Source organism: Electrona antarctica (genome assembly GCF_951216825.1).
Source record: "Electrona antarctica genome assembly, chromosome: 17".
Taxonomy (NCBI): domain Eukaryota; kingdom Metazoa; phylum Chordata; class Actinopteri; order Myctophiformes; family Myctophidae; genus Electrona; species Electrona antarctica.
The window spans coordinates 30,799,639-30,815,813 of record NC_136798.1 but is presented as its reverse complement, the minus strand read 5'-3'; the positions used below and the strand labels follow the sequence as shown (position 1 = coordinate 30,815,813).

Here is a 16,175-nt window from a genome sequence, read left to right as displayed (position 1 = left end):
ACCAGACTTTTACATGTAACAGAGTATTTCTACATTGTGGTATTGATAGGCCTACTATTACGTAAAAGTAAAAGATGAGAATAGCGAGGCCCTCATTTCCCCATGTCTGCCATGGCATTGCGTGCCTCTACTTGATGAGCCTCGGTGAGTATCAGCAACACTAAGGAATGGTGCTGACTTTCCCTCTGGGCATTTGTTTGCCTCGTTAATGATGTAGGGGTATGGCCCAGGGGTTAGCGTGTCCCTGGGTGACTGCTGGGTAACTAGCCACCCTCTTCACTTGGGATGGTATTAGCTGGCAGAGACTTCTCTCTCGGCGAGGCCTCAGCACCCCGAAAGACCAGGGCCCCCAGGAACGAGAGGAGACACAGAAATGCATCGAAGTACATCAAAGTTATGTTTTTATAGTTTAGTGTCAAGTGTGGCATGGTAAGTCTAGTGTTGTGCTTGTGCATGTATAACGTTGTTTCGAGTTTTGAAGTCCTAACACCTCCTTCTGTGACACTACCCTGCCTCGAGAAAAGCAGGTGTAGCCTATTGTATGTGTACTGTCTGTATGTGTGTTTGCTACACATACAGGGAGAGTCCCCAAATTATTTTGGGATTACCGGATGATTTGTTTAATGTACAATATGGTTTTCTCACTCAACAGTAAACAAACCGACATACAGTAGGCAATAAAGGCCAGGGTATCGGCTGAGTCTGACAATTTAATGATGTTTACATCATTAAATGAAGAGTAAAAAAAAGACCAGAAAAGTACCTAGAAATCATTAAACTATACTATTTAAAAATAAGCCCAAATTGTCAAATTACCGTATAGAGGCATATATTGTGAAAATGGCAGATCTACAAGCTCATGTGAGGCGTTGTGAGCTTGTAGATCTGCTATTTTCACAATATTTATCTGTGGAACCGAGACAAACAAACAAAAGTGCTTGTCAGGGTAGGGGGGTCCCAGTTCACATATGTTATTTTGGGGGGTTGGCGTCCTTAAAAGGTTGAGAACCACTGTAGCAGTCGTCAAACATGTGTTGTAGTACGCTGTAGTATAATTCTTAACTCAAGAGTATTCTTTATTCTTTATTTGGATCCCCATTAGCTTCTACAAGGTGGTCGCTAGTCTTCCTCATGGTGTCTACACAAAAATGTATACAATAAAAACAGATAATTGAAAAGATCTATCAGCTAAAACATCAACAAGTCACTCTGCATTTGATTTAACAGAGACAACGACCAATAGACAGAGACAACAACGACCAATAGACCAAGAGTACATTTGTGCACTCTCAGATTCAAAAGATTCACATTGAGCAGATAGCAGATCTGCATTGTGAGGTTGTAGATTGGCTATTTTCAAACATGTATTGTATTGTATTCTTTGAGAAAATGTTACATAGAGAGAGAGGCTTTAAAAGACACACCTAAGGAAGATACTTCCATGCAAGCTAACCCTATTCCACAGGCAGGTGGAAAGTAACTAAGTGCATTTAGTCAGGTACAGTATACCTAAGTATGCTTTGACTTTACTTGTCCATTTCTTTGATAATTTATACCATAATGATGTTGCCTAACATTTGTGCCCTCCCTCCCTTACATTTTTATCCAAGATTCTTATGAAAATAGCAGATCTACAAGCTATAAGCTCAAAACGCAAGGCTTGTAGCTTGTAGATATAATAATTTCAAATAGCCGATGTATATTTACATTAAAAGTGCTCATGTGGCCTAGTTATAGTTGCTTCTTGTGGGTTATTTTCCTATAACTGGTAACTTATTTCTGTCGCAAAATCTGGCAACGCTGGAGTCAAGTTCAAGTGGGTTCAAGTTGTGTATAATAAAATGTATAATTTAATGTTGTCCAGCAGGGGGAGTGGTTTCACCAGGCTAGTGTGTCCCTGCTGAGCATCCGTACTGCGGAAATACTATACTCATCTCCACTGTCTGAAACAAATGTGCTGTGATGTTCCAAACATATAAATATTATATTCTTTTCATTGTTTTGTCGCGTTTGTTGTGAACTGAACTGAACGGAAGGTAGGCTTTACACTTACACGTTTAAACGACACTTTGTTTACGTTTGTTTGTGCGGCTGTTTTTTTAAGAGCTTTTTAAAGTGACCTTGTGTTATAGAAGCATTCTGACATAGCTCTGGTCCATACTTCTATGATTCATATTATATTATATATCGTCCTGACAGTGGTTTTAATTTGCAATCAGCAATAATAACAATAATAATAATAATACAAATACAAATAATAAAAAAGAAAATAATAATACAAATAATAATACACATTACAGGCATGAATGCAGTTCAAAGTGCTTTACATTAAAATGAAAACAAAGGTTAATGAACACCTGATGTCCCTTATAAGGGACATCAGGTGTTCATTATATCCCATTATATATTTATAATGGGATGAATCTACTGTAGAGTTGCAATACGTACCCTCCATTGACTCCCCATTCATCCAATTTGCTTTTGCGATCTGCTTGTATTAAACGACGTTAAACTCACCAACATTGCAGCTCTAGGCCAAGCTTGAATTATCCTCTGCCAAGCTTTTGTTTCATAAAAATCCATTGTAGACATGTTATGAGCTACTTTCTGTCAAGAAATTCTGTGCAGGTGATTATTTTTGTTGGAGTTTGGAAGCACTCGTTTTTATTAACGGGTCGCGCTGCTGCCTCCTGCATTATGTGCAAATTCTAAACAGGTGGTACGCAGGGCCGTTCAGTGACTTCGATGAGTGCTTCCAAACCCCAACACTTAGAAAAAGAATCACCTGCACAGAACTTCTTGACAGAAAGCAGCTCATAACATGTCTACAGTGGATTCTTGAGCTCCTTATGTGTGTGGGTGGCTGGGTGGGTGCCTGGGTCTGAGCACTAAAACAGCATGGTTGTTTTTCACCACCTGTGCGCAACCTAACACACACACACACACATATTAACTGTATATATGATGATTTCGGGTGTGCCAGTACAGTACAGTACAGTAGAGGGACCCCCACATGGTAACTGTCATTTCTCAACCGTTTCGGACGTGGGGCGGCACGCCGGAACCGGCCCGGCCCCCTGGCCGTGGTCCTGTGGGTCTGGAATTTCCGGGGACCCCCACACGGAGTTGCACCACTCACTTCACACGGGTGTGACTGTGTCCATGATGACACTGGGCTCACTTACCTCCTGGACTACATGTTGTCTCAGTAAAACAGCCCTCCCCCTATCCACAAGGAGGAGCAGTGCACCAAAGCATTATGAGAATTGTAGTCCACATAAAAACCCCAGGAAAGTGTTTCTTGTCTCCCAAACATCATTCAAATAAGATCTGGTTGCAAAAAGGGTGAAATGTCCCTTTAAGCAAGTAGTAAGTAAGCCTTGCCCAGCCATGAGGCCCATAGGGCAGGAGCCTATCTCCTGCTTCTGTAGCGTGCGTGAGGCTGCTTGATGTAGAGTACACCGGACATGACACTAGTATGTCGCAGGGACTTACCTCAATCCAACCCTTGATGCTGTGTGCCAAGCATGGAGGCACTGGGTCCCATTTTTATATTCTTTGGTATGACTCGGCCACCGGCCAGGGATCGAACCCCAACCTCTCAGTCTCAGGACGGACAGTCTAACCACAAGGCCACTGAGCTTGTTGGTTCAATGGTAGGCGGGGGGGGGGAAAGAACCCAACTGGGACTCCAACCCAAGTGGAAAAGGGTCCTCAGATATGTTTGTGTGTTTCAGATGCCTTCCAAACCACTGGAGCCTTTGGCCAAGAAGCTGTTTAAAGGAGTGATCGTTGTGGAGCTGCTGGGGGTGTTTGGAGCATACGGTCTGTTCCACATGATGAACACCAGTCAAGGTAGAAAATTACAATGTAATCAATTTACAATTTACAATTTAGGCATTTAGCAGACGCTCTTAATCCAGAGCGACTTACATTAAGCAAAAACAAAAAGCATGGCATACATCACATGTATAAAAAGTAGTTATCATGAATCATGCGTAAACTAAGAACGTAACAGTGGAGTATCTATGAGTATCTATGAGTATCTATGAGTATCTAAGGAAACATATTAAATCAGCTTTGGGATCCGGAACCGGATTTGGAACCGTTTCCGCCGTTTCTTTTTTCCCGTCATCATTTTGAAGCAGTTCAGAGTGATTCTACTGAAAATTAATTGATTGCTCTGAACTGGGAACCGGTTTGCGGCCGGTTCTGTGAAAGCACCATGGTTCCAATAATCTAGAACGGAACCAGTTCTAAGTTCTTTTGGTGGAAAAGGGGCCTTTGAGAACCACTACAATAATACTGTATGTAAATTAAATATGATTGAATTTTATAGTTTATCAAACATTATGACAAAGGCCCAAATTAAACATTTATCTGTTTTAAATATATAGGAATCGTTAAGGAATCTGACCTTTTTAAGAGGGAACTGGAATCGTTAAAATCCAAAATGGATCCCATTCCCAGCCCATAAATAGACCTCAATTGACATCATATCCTGTACACTGAGAGCTCCCACGGTCTCCTCTGCCACAGATTTCAGAAGCACTGTGAACCGAAGGTTTCCATCCATTCTAGAAGGTATGAAACATGCATGCGGTTCTCCCCTGTCTTTGTATTATACGTAATATGTTGTAGAGGTACAACAATTAAACATACTAACCAGTTTAATCAAGTATGAAAAACAACTTGATCATTTAATACAATAATCAATCAATAACCGATCCATATATTGGGCATGTCATAGGCAAAAAGTTCACAACGCCTCGTTCTTGCGATGAAGTATGTAATAGTGCTTATTATCTGGTTAATACAGTATAAAATTAAACACCCTTTTTAATTATTCGATGAATCGAACACATTTATTGATACATATGTCCGTTTAATTTCACTCAGAACTCAGATAACTAGTGTGTGTGTGTTGAATAAGGTTCTATAAACATGTTGTTGAACATGATGCCCTACATTGTGAGCTTGTAGATCAGCTATTTTAACTATTACCTTTTTTTTTACACCCAAAATAAAAATAATCAGTTAGTTTTTCTTACACATATTAAAAATATAAATGAGGAAATGAAAAGTAGGAAATAGCACCAAGTTATCGTTACATACTCCTTAATTGCATGATATTGCATCCATATACATTGCAACCTGATCTTGGCCTGGAGTTTTGATGAAGGCCTTTCTCTTCTCTCAGAAACACTCTAGAAACTCAGTATCAAAACAAGAACAGATGCTAGTAGTTTTTAATAGGAGCCCATGTACTCAGTCCAGACACCCCACAACACTTCAGGGACAAATAATAGAACATTATTCATTTTTCCTTTTTTAGGTAGAACCTGCTGGCTGCTGCTACACTCTGTAACTTGGGGGGAAATTGGATCTTGACCTTCAGGCAGTACCACCTGTCAACCAGTAGAGGTCCTACCACTACCAGATCAGATGACCTAAATGTCTGAAGAGCAGGGAGACCCAATACAATCACAGCAGTTGTGTTATATACCGTATTGTATTATACAGCTTGGTTGAATGCTTGATTCGGATTGGCCAATAACAGCGTTCAGCAGCCTGTTTTGAATGGCCCCTGAACTCAACAGACCACTGTCTAATGAAATGCTCAGAGCACGTGGCTCACATCAATCTGTGTCTGATTATCATCGATCTTCATATAGCGCTAATCGGTCCTCACTAACGCTCATGATAATATGGTGCCATTTTATTCTTCTCGGGGTGTGTGGAGTGGACACTTCAGAACTGACATCATCATTAGGCAGGCTTTTGTATTTCCTAACAAGATTAAAAATATATTGATTTTTATTTTAACACGAGAACTTTCCAGGAATAGAAAGCCTGCTGTTTCTATTAGCTTGGATTCCCCCATAGATGATGTCACTGGTAGGCAGGTTTCTGAACTGTCCACAGCCCATGTTTGAGACAGACCGAGTAGACAACATACCTTATAACGTACAATGTACCTTAATATGAGCATGAATGAGGACCAATTATACGAAGATTGGTTGAAAATGGGTTAAGTTAGTTTAACATAGTGTACCATACAGATTGATCAAAATAACATTTTATTATTCAGACAAAATGGTACATGGTGTAGCTTTAAATACACAAATTTACTTATCCATTCTTAAAGGGGAACACCACTAATTTTCAACATTTTACTATGTCATTAATATACCTTAGAGTTGTGTGGAAATAATAATAAAAGTCCCCCCATCCTGTGTTGCCTAGAACTGGAGGTCTGAAAAAAAAATCTAACATTATGAAGTACATCTTTGATGTCACTGAGATGTACTTCATATTGTTAGTGATATTTTTCAGACCTCCAGTTCTAGGCAACACAGAATGGGGGGACTTTTATTAATTCCACGCAACTAAGGTATATTAATGACATAGTAAAGTGTTGAAAATGAGTGGTATTCCCCTTTAATGGCATCTGGCAAACTGAAACAGCACATACACTTTGAATACACTTGTATCAATGTACTATTAGCCTAACCATTCAACCCTATATAATTTGATGTACAATGAATAGCTGATCCACAAGCTCACAATGCGATGCGCTATAGCTCCCCTTGTTGATCTGTTGAATTTTCAATAGAAAAAAAAATGTTTAGGCTTTAAACATGCCCAAAATACGGATGCAATCTCTTTTTTTAAGTGATTACCCTCTTGTGTCACAGAAAACAAATGTCCCCTAACAGTCCACTGTCTCTCCTCCAGCATATTACAAGTCCAACGAGTGGGCGGGGGTCTACGGGGTCCGGGAGAGAGACCACGAGACGTGGGCCGCCAAAAACGACTGAAGAGCGGTCAGCGTGTGGAGACGAACAAAACGTAAAATCTCCCCGTGTTTTATTTTTTCTTCTTGAAAGTCCTTCCTTTGGCCTTGGCCTGGCCAAACATGGCGGTCATCTTCCTCTTGTTGAAGGAGCTTTTTTTGTGTCGCAGGGTCTTGGCGTCTCTGCCGTGGACCCAGTCGTCCCTCTGAGCCTCCCACTTGAGCTGCTTCACCCCTGCGGGAAGACACAAGCAGATGGGGAGAGTTGAGGTCAAGCAGTGGTTCCTAGGGGTCCCCAGCCAAGTGATTGATAGCAAGGAGCCAAATGGACCTTTTTAAGGGCTGTAACTCGTGAGTGTGTGCAAATGAATCTGGTTCCATTTGCACACTGTCAGACTTATGGGGGTCCTTGCAATACATAAATAAAGTTTGAGAACCAATGCTTTTAACAAGATTCATCACCCAAAAGGGCGTTCTCTCTGTTGAGAAGATTTTGTACCTGGCTAGCATCTAGCTCACTGAATAAAACCATTACAGATGATTGTGTTAATTCTCTTCTTTTAGTAGCCAGATCTTCACTAGAGCTGCAGTGATTATTCAATTCAATTCAACTTTATTAGCAGACTCAGGTCCATAGGGATACATACACGGGGTAACATACAAGAGATACAACAGGCAATAAAAATCATAAAAGCATGTAAAACAAATGCATAACTTAACCCACAGGTAGAACATACAGGCATTTTAGCCAGTGTACCCTTAAACTAGATGTATAACGTGAACAGCTCACCGAGGGGCTTGAAAGCGCTACAATGATACTGTTCGTTGACACATCCAGCCTTTTCATGAATTTAAACATTAGATTTCTTAGGAGTGCTTTAAAAGTCCTCACTCCAGCAGTGACAAACATCTGGCTAGCACTGCCCCCTCTGGGTTGTTTAAGAAGTATTCTCATGGCATCATTATATGCAACTTGCAACCTGTGCATGCTAGACTTTTTATAACATGACCACAGGTGTGCAGTAAAGCGGTGTGCAATATGCCTTGAACAAGGACACTTTCACTTTAGTGGAACAATGACAGAACTTTCGGGCAATAGTGTTTGCTTGAGCATACAGCTTCCGACATTGTCTGTAAATATCATCGTCATCTGTCATTTGATCCGTAATAAAATGGCCAATATATTTATACTTATTCCAGACCTCAAGACTATTGTCTGATAGTTTAAAGGTAGGAAAGTTAAGGCGTTTGTCCTCTTTAGTTCTACAAATTAGAACAGCGCTTTTGCTAGCATTATATTTTATATCCTGTTGCACACCATATTCAGAGCAAACATCAAGGAGCTGTTGTAGACCAGCACTACTGGGACTGAGGACCACCAGGTCATCTGCATATATCAGATGGTTTACTAGTGTTTCTCCGACCATGCATCCTGTGTTACAGGTTCTCAGTTGAGCAGACAAACCATCCATATATAAATTAAATAAGATAGGAGATAAAATTCCCCCTTGCCTCACGCCATTGCTTACACCAAATGGAGCTGATATATTGATTTACTTTTTCAATGTAATCAAATAATTGATTAAACGAATATCAGATCATTATGGTTTTATGGAAGATGCTTCTAAACATCAATTTAATGTATAATATTGCTAGTTTGACATATTCTAATACCCTTTCATCTTAAATATAAGTATAAGAATATCTGAAATCAGTCATGGTGACTGAGAACTTTAAACCAATCCAAATCTTTTAACAGCCAGTGACGAAACTAATTGTTCAAAGTGTTGGTGTCTTACCTGCTTTGTCTGTGTTGGCCATGGCATTCATACCGGTGCTGTCAAACATGGAGCCAGCGTTCTCATCCAGCATGGAACCAAACTGGAACAAAAATTCACAACCAGGTGTCAATGTACAGATTATTGTTTCGACTGACACCAAGTTTGCCTGTGATTCTAGTTTACTGAGGCACTACACTGTCTCTGCATTTGACGTACAGTATGTATTTACCTTGCTGCATCTCGGCTATATTGAAAATGAGGGCCCGCCCCTCGACTGTACTCATCGAGTTGAAATAAAGGTGATTATGATGCTTATTGCAAGTCGTTCTAGATAAGAGCGTCTGCTAAATGCCTAAATTGTAATTTGTTCAAAATCAGATCCCCAACACCAGCAAGGCTGGTGTTCTTCAAACCTGATCTTTAGGACTGACTGTCCGCACTGTTACCTTCTCGGACAGAAACTTTGAAATTGTTATACTTTGCCCTAAATATTAATGCCCTACTAAGCTACTTCATCATATAAAGAGAGTCACACAAAACAAAAACAAAAGTTTTGGAAGTGATCAGAATGGATTTTGCAGAACGTCTATTCTTGGCAAGCAACACCATAACTCCTTATACAACGTATGAGTATAAAGTACAAGTATAAATCAGGCTACAGTGTGAGACTGTCCAGACTGACACATCTGTAAAAGTCCAATTAGAATCACATTTCAAACTACCTAGGAATGTGGTTCACATCTGACGAGCATAAATCTGTTTCCATGTTGGTTTCTTGCTGTTGACAAAACCAATCTGATTCCAATCTAAATAGGCCAAAAATCGAATTTGTGCTGACAATGTGAATATAGTTAATGTACATTATAAATAGATAATAATAATAATCTTACCTCCTCAGCAGAAGCAAACATAGTGACGTCGTCCTTCTTTGCTTTCTTTAATTTATTTTTCTTCTCTAGTTTAGAACCTACAGGGTAGGATGGAGCGTTACTCATCAAGTGTAGCAAGTAGCAACAAACTTTAAATGTCAGTAAATAATATAGCCATAAATGTGTATTAATAAAGTTCTCTAACGACTGGTTCTTGACATCGTGTACAAATGGAAACAAATTTGTAGTACACTCTCAGAGTTAAATAAACAGTGATGATGTCAGGGTCCCAGAGACCTTTTTTTTTTATCAAATGGGGGCCTGAACAAATGCATATCAAGCTGGCAAGGTTGAGTATCACTGAACAAACCTATGGATCCGGAGAAGTCCAGATCTTCTGTGATCTTCCTCTTGGTCTTCTTCGAGCGGGACGGCAGCTCCGGTTCCTCCTCTACGTCAGACTCTGAAGAATGAGGCATACATGTAAACATATATATTTACATATTCTAAAACTATCAATGTGTGCAGTGATAGTAAATGTGAAATACTGTATGTACAAGATGAACACCCAAAGGTGTATAAACCAGTGGTTCTCAAATGTTTTTAATTGATTCTGCATTCTGTACAGTGTTTTTTTAGGTGTACGGTTTTTAAGGTCAAACACACCAATGCAACTCAATGAGTTGCATTGGTGTGGTTTACCTTAAAAACAGTTTTGTCTCGACCCGACCCTTTGGTGTGGTTTGGGCTTAAGCGTTTGGTTTCCAACGGCCTTTGCCAAGTTCCACCCGTGGTTGTGCCCCTCTTTACACCAATTCGTTGCCGTTTATTTTGTTGGACAAAGCGTCTTTTAGTTGCTTCGCATTGATATTCAGTGTATTCAATTTTAAACTTCATCATAATCATTTTTCGACCGCGGTCGAGATCATGGATTCCACAATGTTACGCCAGACTTCCCGTTACTGCCTACTTGGTTTCAGTAAAAAGGAACATCTCAGGTTCAGTAGAGTGACTAGGCATGAATTATGTTTTTCAATGTTTTAGCAAATTCCCCATAAACAACCATAAGGCGGAACCAGGGTAGAAAAAGGCAGAAAGAACCTGCTGGTTAGTCAGTCAGGGACCAATCAGAAGGCTGACAAAATCGCTACAAGAATAAATATAATGTCACTATTACATTTCCACTACTGGCTGGGTGTGATGAGAGAGCTAAATATCATTACAAATGTACAATAACTTACCATCAAAACCACCATCATCTTCATCAAGCTCTGGTACTGAGAGGAGAGAACACACAAGCAAATAAACCAATCAGTATGCAGATTTATGTGATTAGTTATTGATATGATGTACGTGTGGCTTACAGAACTATACACAACTATTTGTATGTATTGATTGATTGATGAATGATAGATTCAAATGAGGGAGATTGTCTCCTCTGTATAATAAATTCCCACAAATATCTGTCTCATTTTGACACTTCATGAGCTGGTAGATTGGCCTTTTTAGGTATTTTTTTCAAAGTTTGTTAGCTGTTAAAACATATTTTTAGGGAAGCCAGGGTTAACATGGCAACCATTTATTTTTGCTAGATTTGCCAAGTCATCTAATACAGTGGTTCTCAAAGTGGGGACATGGGCCGACGTGTACAAATGGAAATCTCAAGCGTTATGGGGGTCCTTGAAGTTAAAAACACTTACAGGTCTGAGAGTATAGAAATGGTACCAAATGGACCATTACTGTTCTGTAACTCTGAGAGTATACAAATGGACCCTTACGGGTCTGTAACTCTCAGAGTTATGGGGGTCCTTGAAATATATAAAAAGAAAGGTTTGAGAACCACTGGTCTTAACAGTAATAGTATCAGAGAAGAGTATTTGATGATCCATACTCTCATCATCATCATCATCATCATCATTTCCCTCGGGGCCCATGAAGGTTCCTCCCTCCTCCTCCAGCTCGTCTCCAAAGTCCTCCTCGTCCATGCTGCCCAGAGACACCTCCTCGTCGTCCAGGTCCTCCTCCATGTCCACGTCAGAGTCATCAGAGTCTGCCTCCGAGCCCTGCTTCTTCTTCCCTTTGCTGATCTTCACGTCACTGACCAGAACATCACATGAGAGCATATTAATCACCCAGGCTTCATATTTTGAGAGAAAACCTGTGACGAATGCACATTATATTATTATGTTTATTTGCTTGACCTATGCATGTTATTGTATACGAGTGATATATGTACATGTGGAAAACTGACGTTAAAGTCAATATGAACATTCCCAGTTCATGTGAGGGGTAATGGGTCTGATTACCAGGGTGATTGAGTGATTGATGCCAGCCCAACTTTACAAATAGAGGGTGTGGTATGGGGGAACAAACAACCTGTACTAGTGTGAACGGGTGGATGAACAGGTAATCTACAGCCAAGAAGCAAGAACTATCGAGCCCAGCGGAAAAGGAACGTTTGGTTGCTGCTGCTGGATTTCAAGCGCTGGAGGCATTCACACGGTCAGTGGGTAGAATATGACGCAGCTGCTGCTGCTGGTGAGATAATTCCAAGCGTCTTGTTCTTTTGGATTACAAACATAAAAGGGGTACCCTGAACGTGAGCTATTCTTTGGGCCGTTTCGTGTGGAACTAAGGAACTACATTTTTCCCGGGAGCACACTACGAAGCAGAACGTCGGTGAATTAATTGTGGATTGTTGATTTGCTTATTTCTTTTGTTCATTAGGGAAAGAGATAGGGACAGTAGCCTGAAAAACCAAGTGTATCTTATTTGCATCTGTCATGTCAATTATAACTTATGTGGCTTCAATATAAAAAGCATTCAGCTAAAAACATCCCATTGTTTTTCCTTTAGTTAATTAATAGATATGCTTTCAAGGTAAAAGGCTGATTGTTACAAACCCACTCAGATAATAGCAGCATCTACAGATCTATTTTCCGCGACAATATTTAATGTAGAGACTAGAGAAAACCGAAAATACATGTTGGTGTCGAAGTGTCCTTGAGCAAGACACTGAACCCCGGCCCCAACAGCTCCCAATGAGCAGGTTGGTGCCTTGCATGGTTTAATCCGCTGCTGGAGACGAGTGTGAATGCATGTGTGAATCGGTGAATGTAAATGCACACTGTAAAGCGCTTTAATGCACCGTTTGTTTTTTACCATTTAGCGTTAAAGTCAGAGTTGTGAATCAGTTCTTACCCAGCAAAGTCCAGGTCATCAACCGGTAGATCAATGAACAAATCATCTCCTTCAGCGGAGTCTGAGTGCAAACACAAGACAAGACATGTTTATTTCTCACACCCTCATGCCAGCTAGCAGAAACTTTGTAGTCTCTAGCATGATAGTACCGCTCGGTGCTCTCCAAACAGAACAGATCTACAAACCTTGTTAGCTTGTATATCTGTTTTTTTGGTGAGTGCTACCATCGTTTCTGCAGGTAAACACCACCACTAGGCTGATGACATTTGAAAACTGGTGAAATGGGACCTTCTGCATAATGAGTACTTTGGGTACTAAGTACTTTTACTAAAGTATATATTTTTTTATTCCAGACTTTTACTTGTAAAATGTGGTCTTTGAGGGGTCCGGGGTTCCAGGTGGTACCCAGCTAAATAGAGAGTTGGTAACCAAATGGACCCTTATAGATCTTTAACTCAAGAGTTACATTTATTGTTAAACATTTGCATTACTTACAAGAAGTCTACACAATAGAGACCGTAGAATAATTGTTATTTTGATCAACGTTTGCCTGTTATCTCTCCTATGGCACCACATCAATACAGCATGGAATTATGGACAAAATCTTATCGAACGATAACAAAATATTCTAGTTAAGTGAGGGGCTAAATCTCGTCAAATTGGTGGTCTGTGGCTCAAATGCTGGATAAATAATGGACCTTGATATGAAAAAAGGTTGAAAACCAGTGCTTTGAGTCACAGTACTCACCCAGGATTCTCTCAAATTCGTCATCGTCCACGTCTTCAACGCTCTCCTCGTCCTCCTGTCTCTTGGGTCGACGCTTCTGCTTCTCCTTCTCCTGCTTCTTAAAGAACCTGCCAGAGGTCACAGGGGTCAAAACTACAATAAAGAAATGGTGTCCCATCTTCAAATAACTATAATGACGTCGTCAAGCTACCCGACACCCGGGTCTTATGTCTCAATAAGAGAGTAGGGTGTGCCATCGGGTCTTATGTCTCAATAAGAGAGTAGGGTGTGCCATCGGGTCTTATGTCTCAATAAGAGAGTAGGGTGTGCCATCGGGTCTTATGTCTCAATAAGAGAGTAGGGTGTGCCATCGGGTCTTATGTCTCAATAAGAGAGTAGGGTGTGGTCTTATGTCTCAATAAGAGAGTAGGGTGTGCCATCGGGTCTTATGTCTCAATAAGAGAGTAGGGTGTGCCATCGGGTCTTATGTCTCAATAAGAGAGTAGGGTGTGCCATCGGGTCTTATGTCTCAATAAGAGAGTAGGGTGTGCCATCGGGTCTTATGTCTCAATAAGAGAGTAGGGTGTGCCATCGGGTCTTATGTCTCAATAAGAGAGTAGGGTGTGCCATCGGGTCTTATGTCTCAATAAGAGAGTAGGGTGTGCCATCGGGGGTCTTATGTCTCAATAAGGAGAGTAGGGTGTGCCATCGGGGGTCTTATGTCTCAATAAGAGAGTAGGGTGTGCCATCGGGTCTTATGTCTCAATAAGAGAGTAGGGTGTGCCATCGGGTCTTATGTCTCAATAAGAGAGTAGGGTGTGCCATCGGGTCTTATGTCTCAATAAGAGAGTAGGGTGTGCCATCGGGGGTCTTATGTCTCAATAAGGAGAGTAGGGTGTGCCATCGGGGGTCTTATGTCTCAATAAGAGAGTAGGGTGTGCCATCGGGTCTTATGTCTCAATAAGAGAGTAGGGTGTGCCATCGGGTCTTATGTCTCAATAAGAGAGTAGGGTGTGCCATCGGGTCTTATGTCTCAATAAGAGAGTAGGGTGTGCCATCGGGTCTTATGTCTCAATAAGAGAGTAGGGTGTGCCATCGGGTCTTATGTCTCAATAAGAGAGTAGGGTGTGCCATCGGGTCTTATGTCTCAATAAGAGAGTAGGGTGTGCCATCGGGTCTTATGTCTCAATAAGAGAGTAGGGTGTGGTCTTATGTCTCAATAAGAGAGTAGGGTGTGGTCTTATGTCTCAATAAGAGAGTAGGGTGTGCCATCGGGTCTTATGTTTGCCATCGGGTCTTATGTCTCAATAAGAGAGTAGGGTGTGCCATCGGGGGTCAAGTGGTCTTATGTCTCAATAAGAGAGTAGGGTGTGCCATCGGGTCTTATGTCTCAATAAGAGAGTAGGGTGTGGTCTTATGTCTCAATAAGAGAGTAGGGTGTGGTCTTATGTCTCAATAAGAGAGTAGGGTGTGCCATCGGGGGTCTTATGTCTCAATAAGAGAGTAGGGTGTGCCATCGGGTCTTATGTTTCAATAAGAGAGTAGGGTGTGCCATCGGGTCTTATGTCTCAATAAGAGAGTAGGGTGTGCCATCGGGGGTCAAGTGGTCTTATGTCTCAATAAGAGAGTAGGGTGTGCAATCGGGTCTTATGTCTCAATAAGAGAGTAGGGTGTGCCATCGGGGGTCAAGTGGTCTTATGTCTCAATAAGAGAGTAGGGTGTGCCATCGGGGGTCAAGTGGTCTTATGTCTCAATAAGAGAGTAGGGTGTGCCATCGGGGGTCAAGTGTCTCAATAAGAGAGTAGGGTGTGCCATCGGGGGTCTTATGTCTCAATAAGAGAGTAGGGTGTGCCATCGGGGGTCTTATGTCTCAATAAGGAGAGTAGGGTGTGCCATCGGGGGTCTTATGTCTCAATAAGAGAGTAGGGTGTGCCATCGGGTCTTATGTCTCAATAAGAGAGTAGGGTGTGCCATCGGGGGTCAAGTGTCAGAGTGTGTTAATCCATTAATACCTGAGGCCGATTCTACGAAGAAAAAAAAAAAAAGTCTGATTGCATTAAACAACATTAAGCTCACTTTGCCACTCAATGTGCCACTCACTTAAAGGAGCATTCAGTGATTTGGAAAACCACCCAGTCCGCCCCGGTAACAAAATGTGCACATGCACGCTCTACAGTGGGGGGAAGTGCAACAGGCCAACAGCATGTGCACCAAGGCCCGCCCCCACTCGATTATGATTGGAGGAAGGCCCCTCTCATCCTGATTGGATGAAGGTTTTGCCACCAAAACTGAAACTAGGGTTTTTTGACCCCAGGGGCTCACTGGGGACAGGGAGGATTTTCCTTATATGGTCAGCAAACTCTATAGTAGGGAGGATTATCCAGAAAAAAAGAAAAAATAAGTGATATTTGAATTAAGTCAAATCACTAAATATACCTTTAATGCATGCACATAACCTATATATATATTTTAAATGTTCAAAAATAGCAGATGTACAACCTCGCAGCACAGCACAAAGTGGCGTGCTGTGAGCTTGTATATCTGCTATTTGTGTCCTAAATGTTCTAAATCCTAAGAGTTTTCTGAAAAACGTCTGATACATATAGTTACAAATACAATCTAAGAGTGTGTCCAGTCTCACCGGTGGAAGAAGATCTCGTCCACAGGGATCTGACTCTCGTCTTTAGACAGAAACGCCTCGCAGTTAACTGGAAAACAGGCAGACATCCTTTAACCACATGAACCCTAGCATAATAATTAATATAGGCCAAAATGTGGCAAAAATGGTCCATCTACAAGCT

At 41.2% G+C, this 16,175-nt stretch overlaps 3 protein-coding genes across 3 annotated transcripts in view; 2 read left to right on the top strand and 1 right to left on the bottom strand.

Annotated features, from left to right (window-relative positions):
* The first annotated feature begins 1,892 nt into the window (after positions 1 to 1,892).
* LOC306941243 (protein CEBPZOS-like) lies at positions 1,893 to 6,856 on the top strand. Its single transcript, XM_079526585.1, has 4 exons — positions 1,893 to 2,036; positions 3,738 to 3,855; positions 4,540 to 4,584; positions 6,739 to 6,856. The coding sequence occupies exons 2-4, from the start codon at positions 3,738 to 3,740 to the stop codon at positions 6,819 to 6,821; spliced, it is 246 nt and encodes an 81-aa protein (XP_079382711.1). The 5' UTR covers positions 1,893 to 2,036; the 3' UTR covers positions 6,822 to 6,856.
* The window catches only part of cebpz (CCAAT enhancer binding protein zeta), a 24,535-nt gene continuing 14,427 nt past the window's right edge, over positions 6,068 to 16,175 (bottom strand). The window contains exons 15-23 of the mRNA XM_079526581.1: positions 16,016 to 16,082; positions 13,396 to 13,502; positions 12,648 to 12,708; positions 11,338 to 11,543; positions 10,688 to 10,723; positions 9,817 to 9,909; positions 9,468 to 9,544; positions 8,596 to 8,677; positions 6,068 to 7,031 (exon numbers count right to left, since the gene is read on the bottom strand). Of these exons, the coding sequence (XP_079382707.1) occupies positions 6,871 to 7,031; positions 8,596 to 8,677; positions 9,468 to 9,544; positions 9,817 to 9,909; positions 10,688 to 10,723; positions 11,338 to 11,543; positions 12,648 to 12,708; positions 13,396 to 13,502; positions 16,016 to 16,082 (890 nt within the window). The 3' untranslated portion in view covers positions 6,068 to 6,870. The remainder of the gene's footprint in view (positions 7,032 to 8,595; positions 8,678 to 9,467; positions 9,545 to 9,816; positions 9,910 to 10,687; positions 10,724 to 11,337; positions 11,544 to 12,647; positions 12,709 to 13,395; positions 13,503 to 16,015; positions 16,083 to 16,175) is intronic.
* The window catches only part of ndufaf7 (NADH:ubiquinone oxidoreductase complex assembly factor 7), a 26,788-nt gene continuing 22,445 nt past the window's right edge, over positions 11,833 to 16,175 (top strand). Inside the window, exon 1 of the mRNA XM_079526584.1 lies at positions 11,833 to 11,948. The gene's annotated coding sequence lies outside the window, so the exon portion shown is untranslated. The remainder of the gene's footprint in view (positions 11,949 to 16,175) is intronic.

Coding starts and splice junctions, on each gene's coding strand:
- LOC306941243 (XM_079526585.1), top strand. CDS start 3,738: ATGCCTTCCAAACCACTGGAGCCTTTGGCCAAGAAGCTGTTTAAAGGA. Junction 3,856..4,539: donor CATGATGAACACCAGTCAAG/GTAGAAAATTAC, acceptor CCTCTGCCACAG/ATTTCAGAAGCACTGTGAAC. Junction 4,585..6,738: donor GTTTCCATCCATTCTAGAAG/GTATGAAACATG, acceptor TCTCTCCTCCAG/CATATTACAAGTCCAACGAG.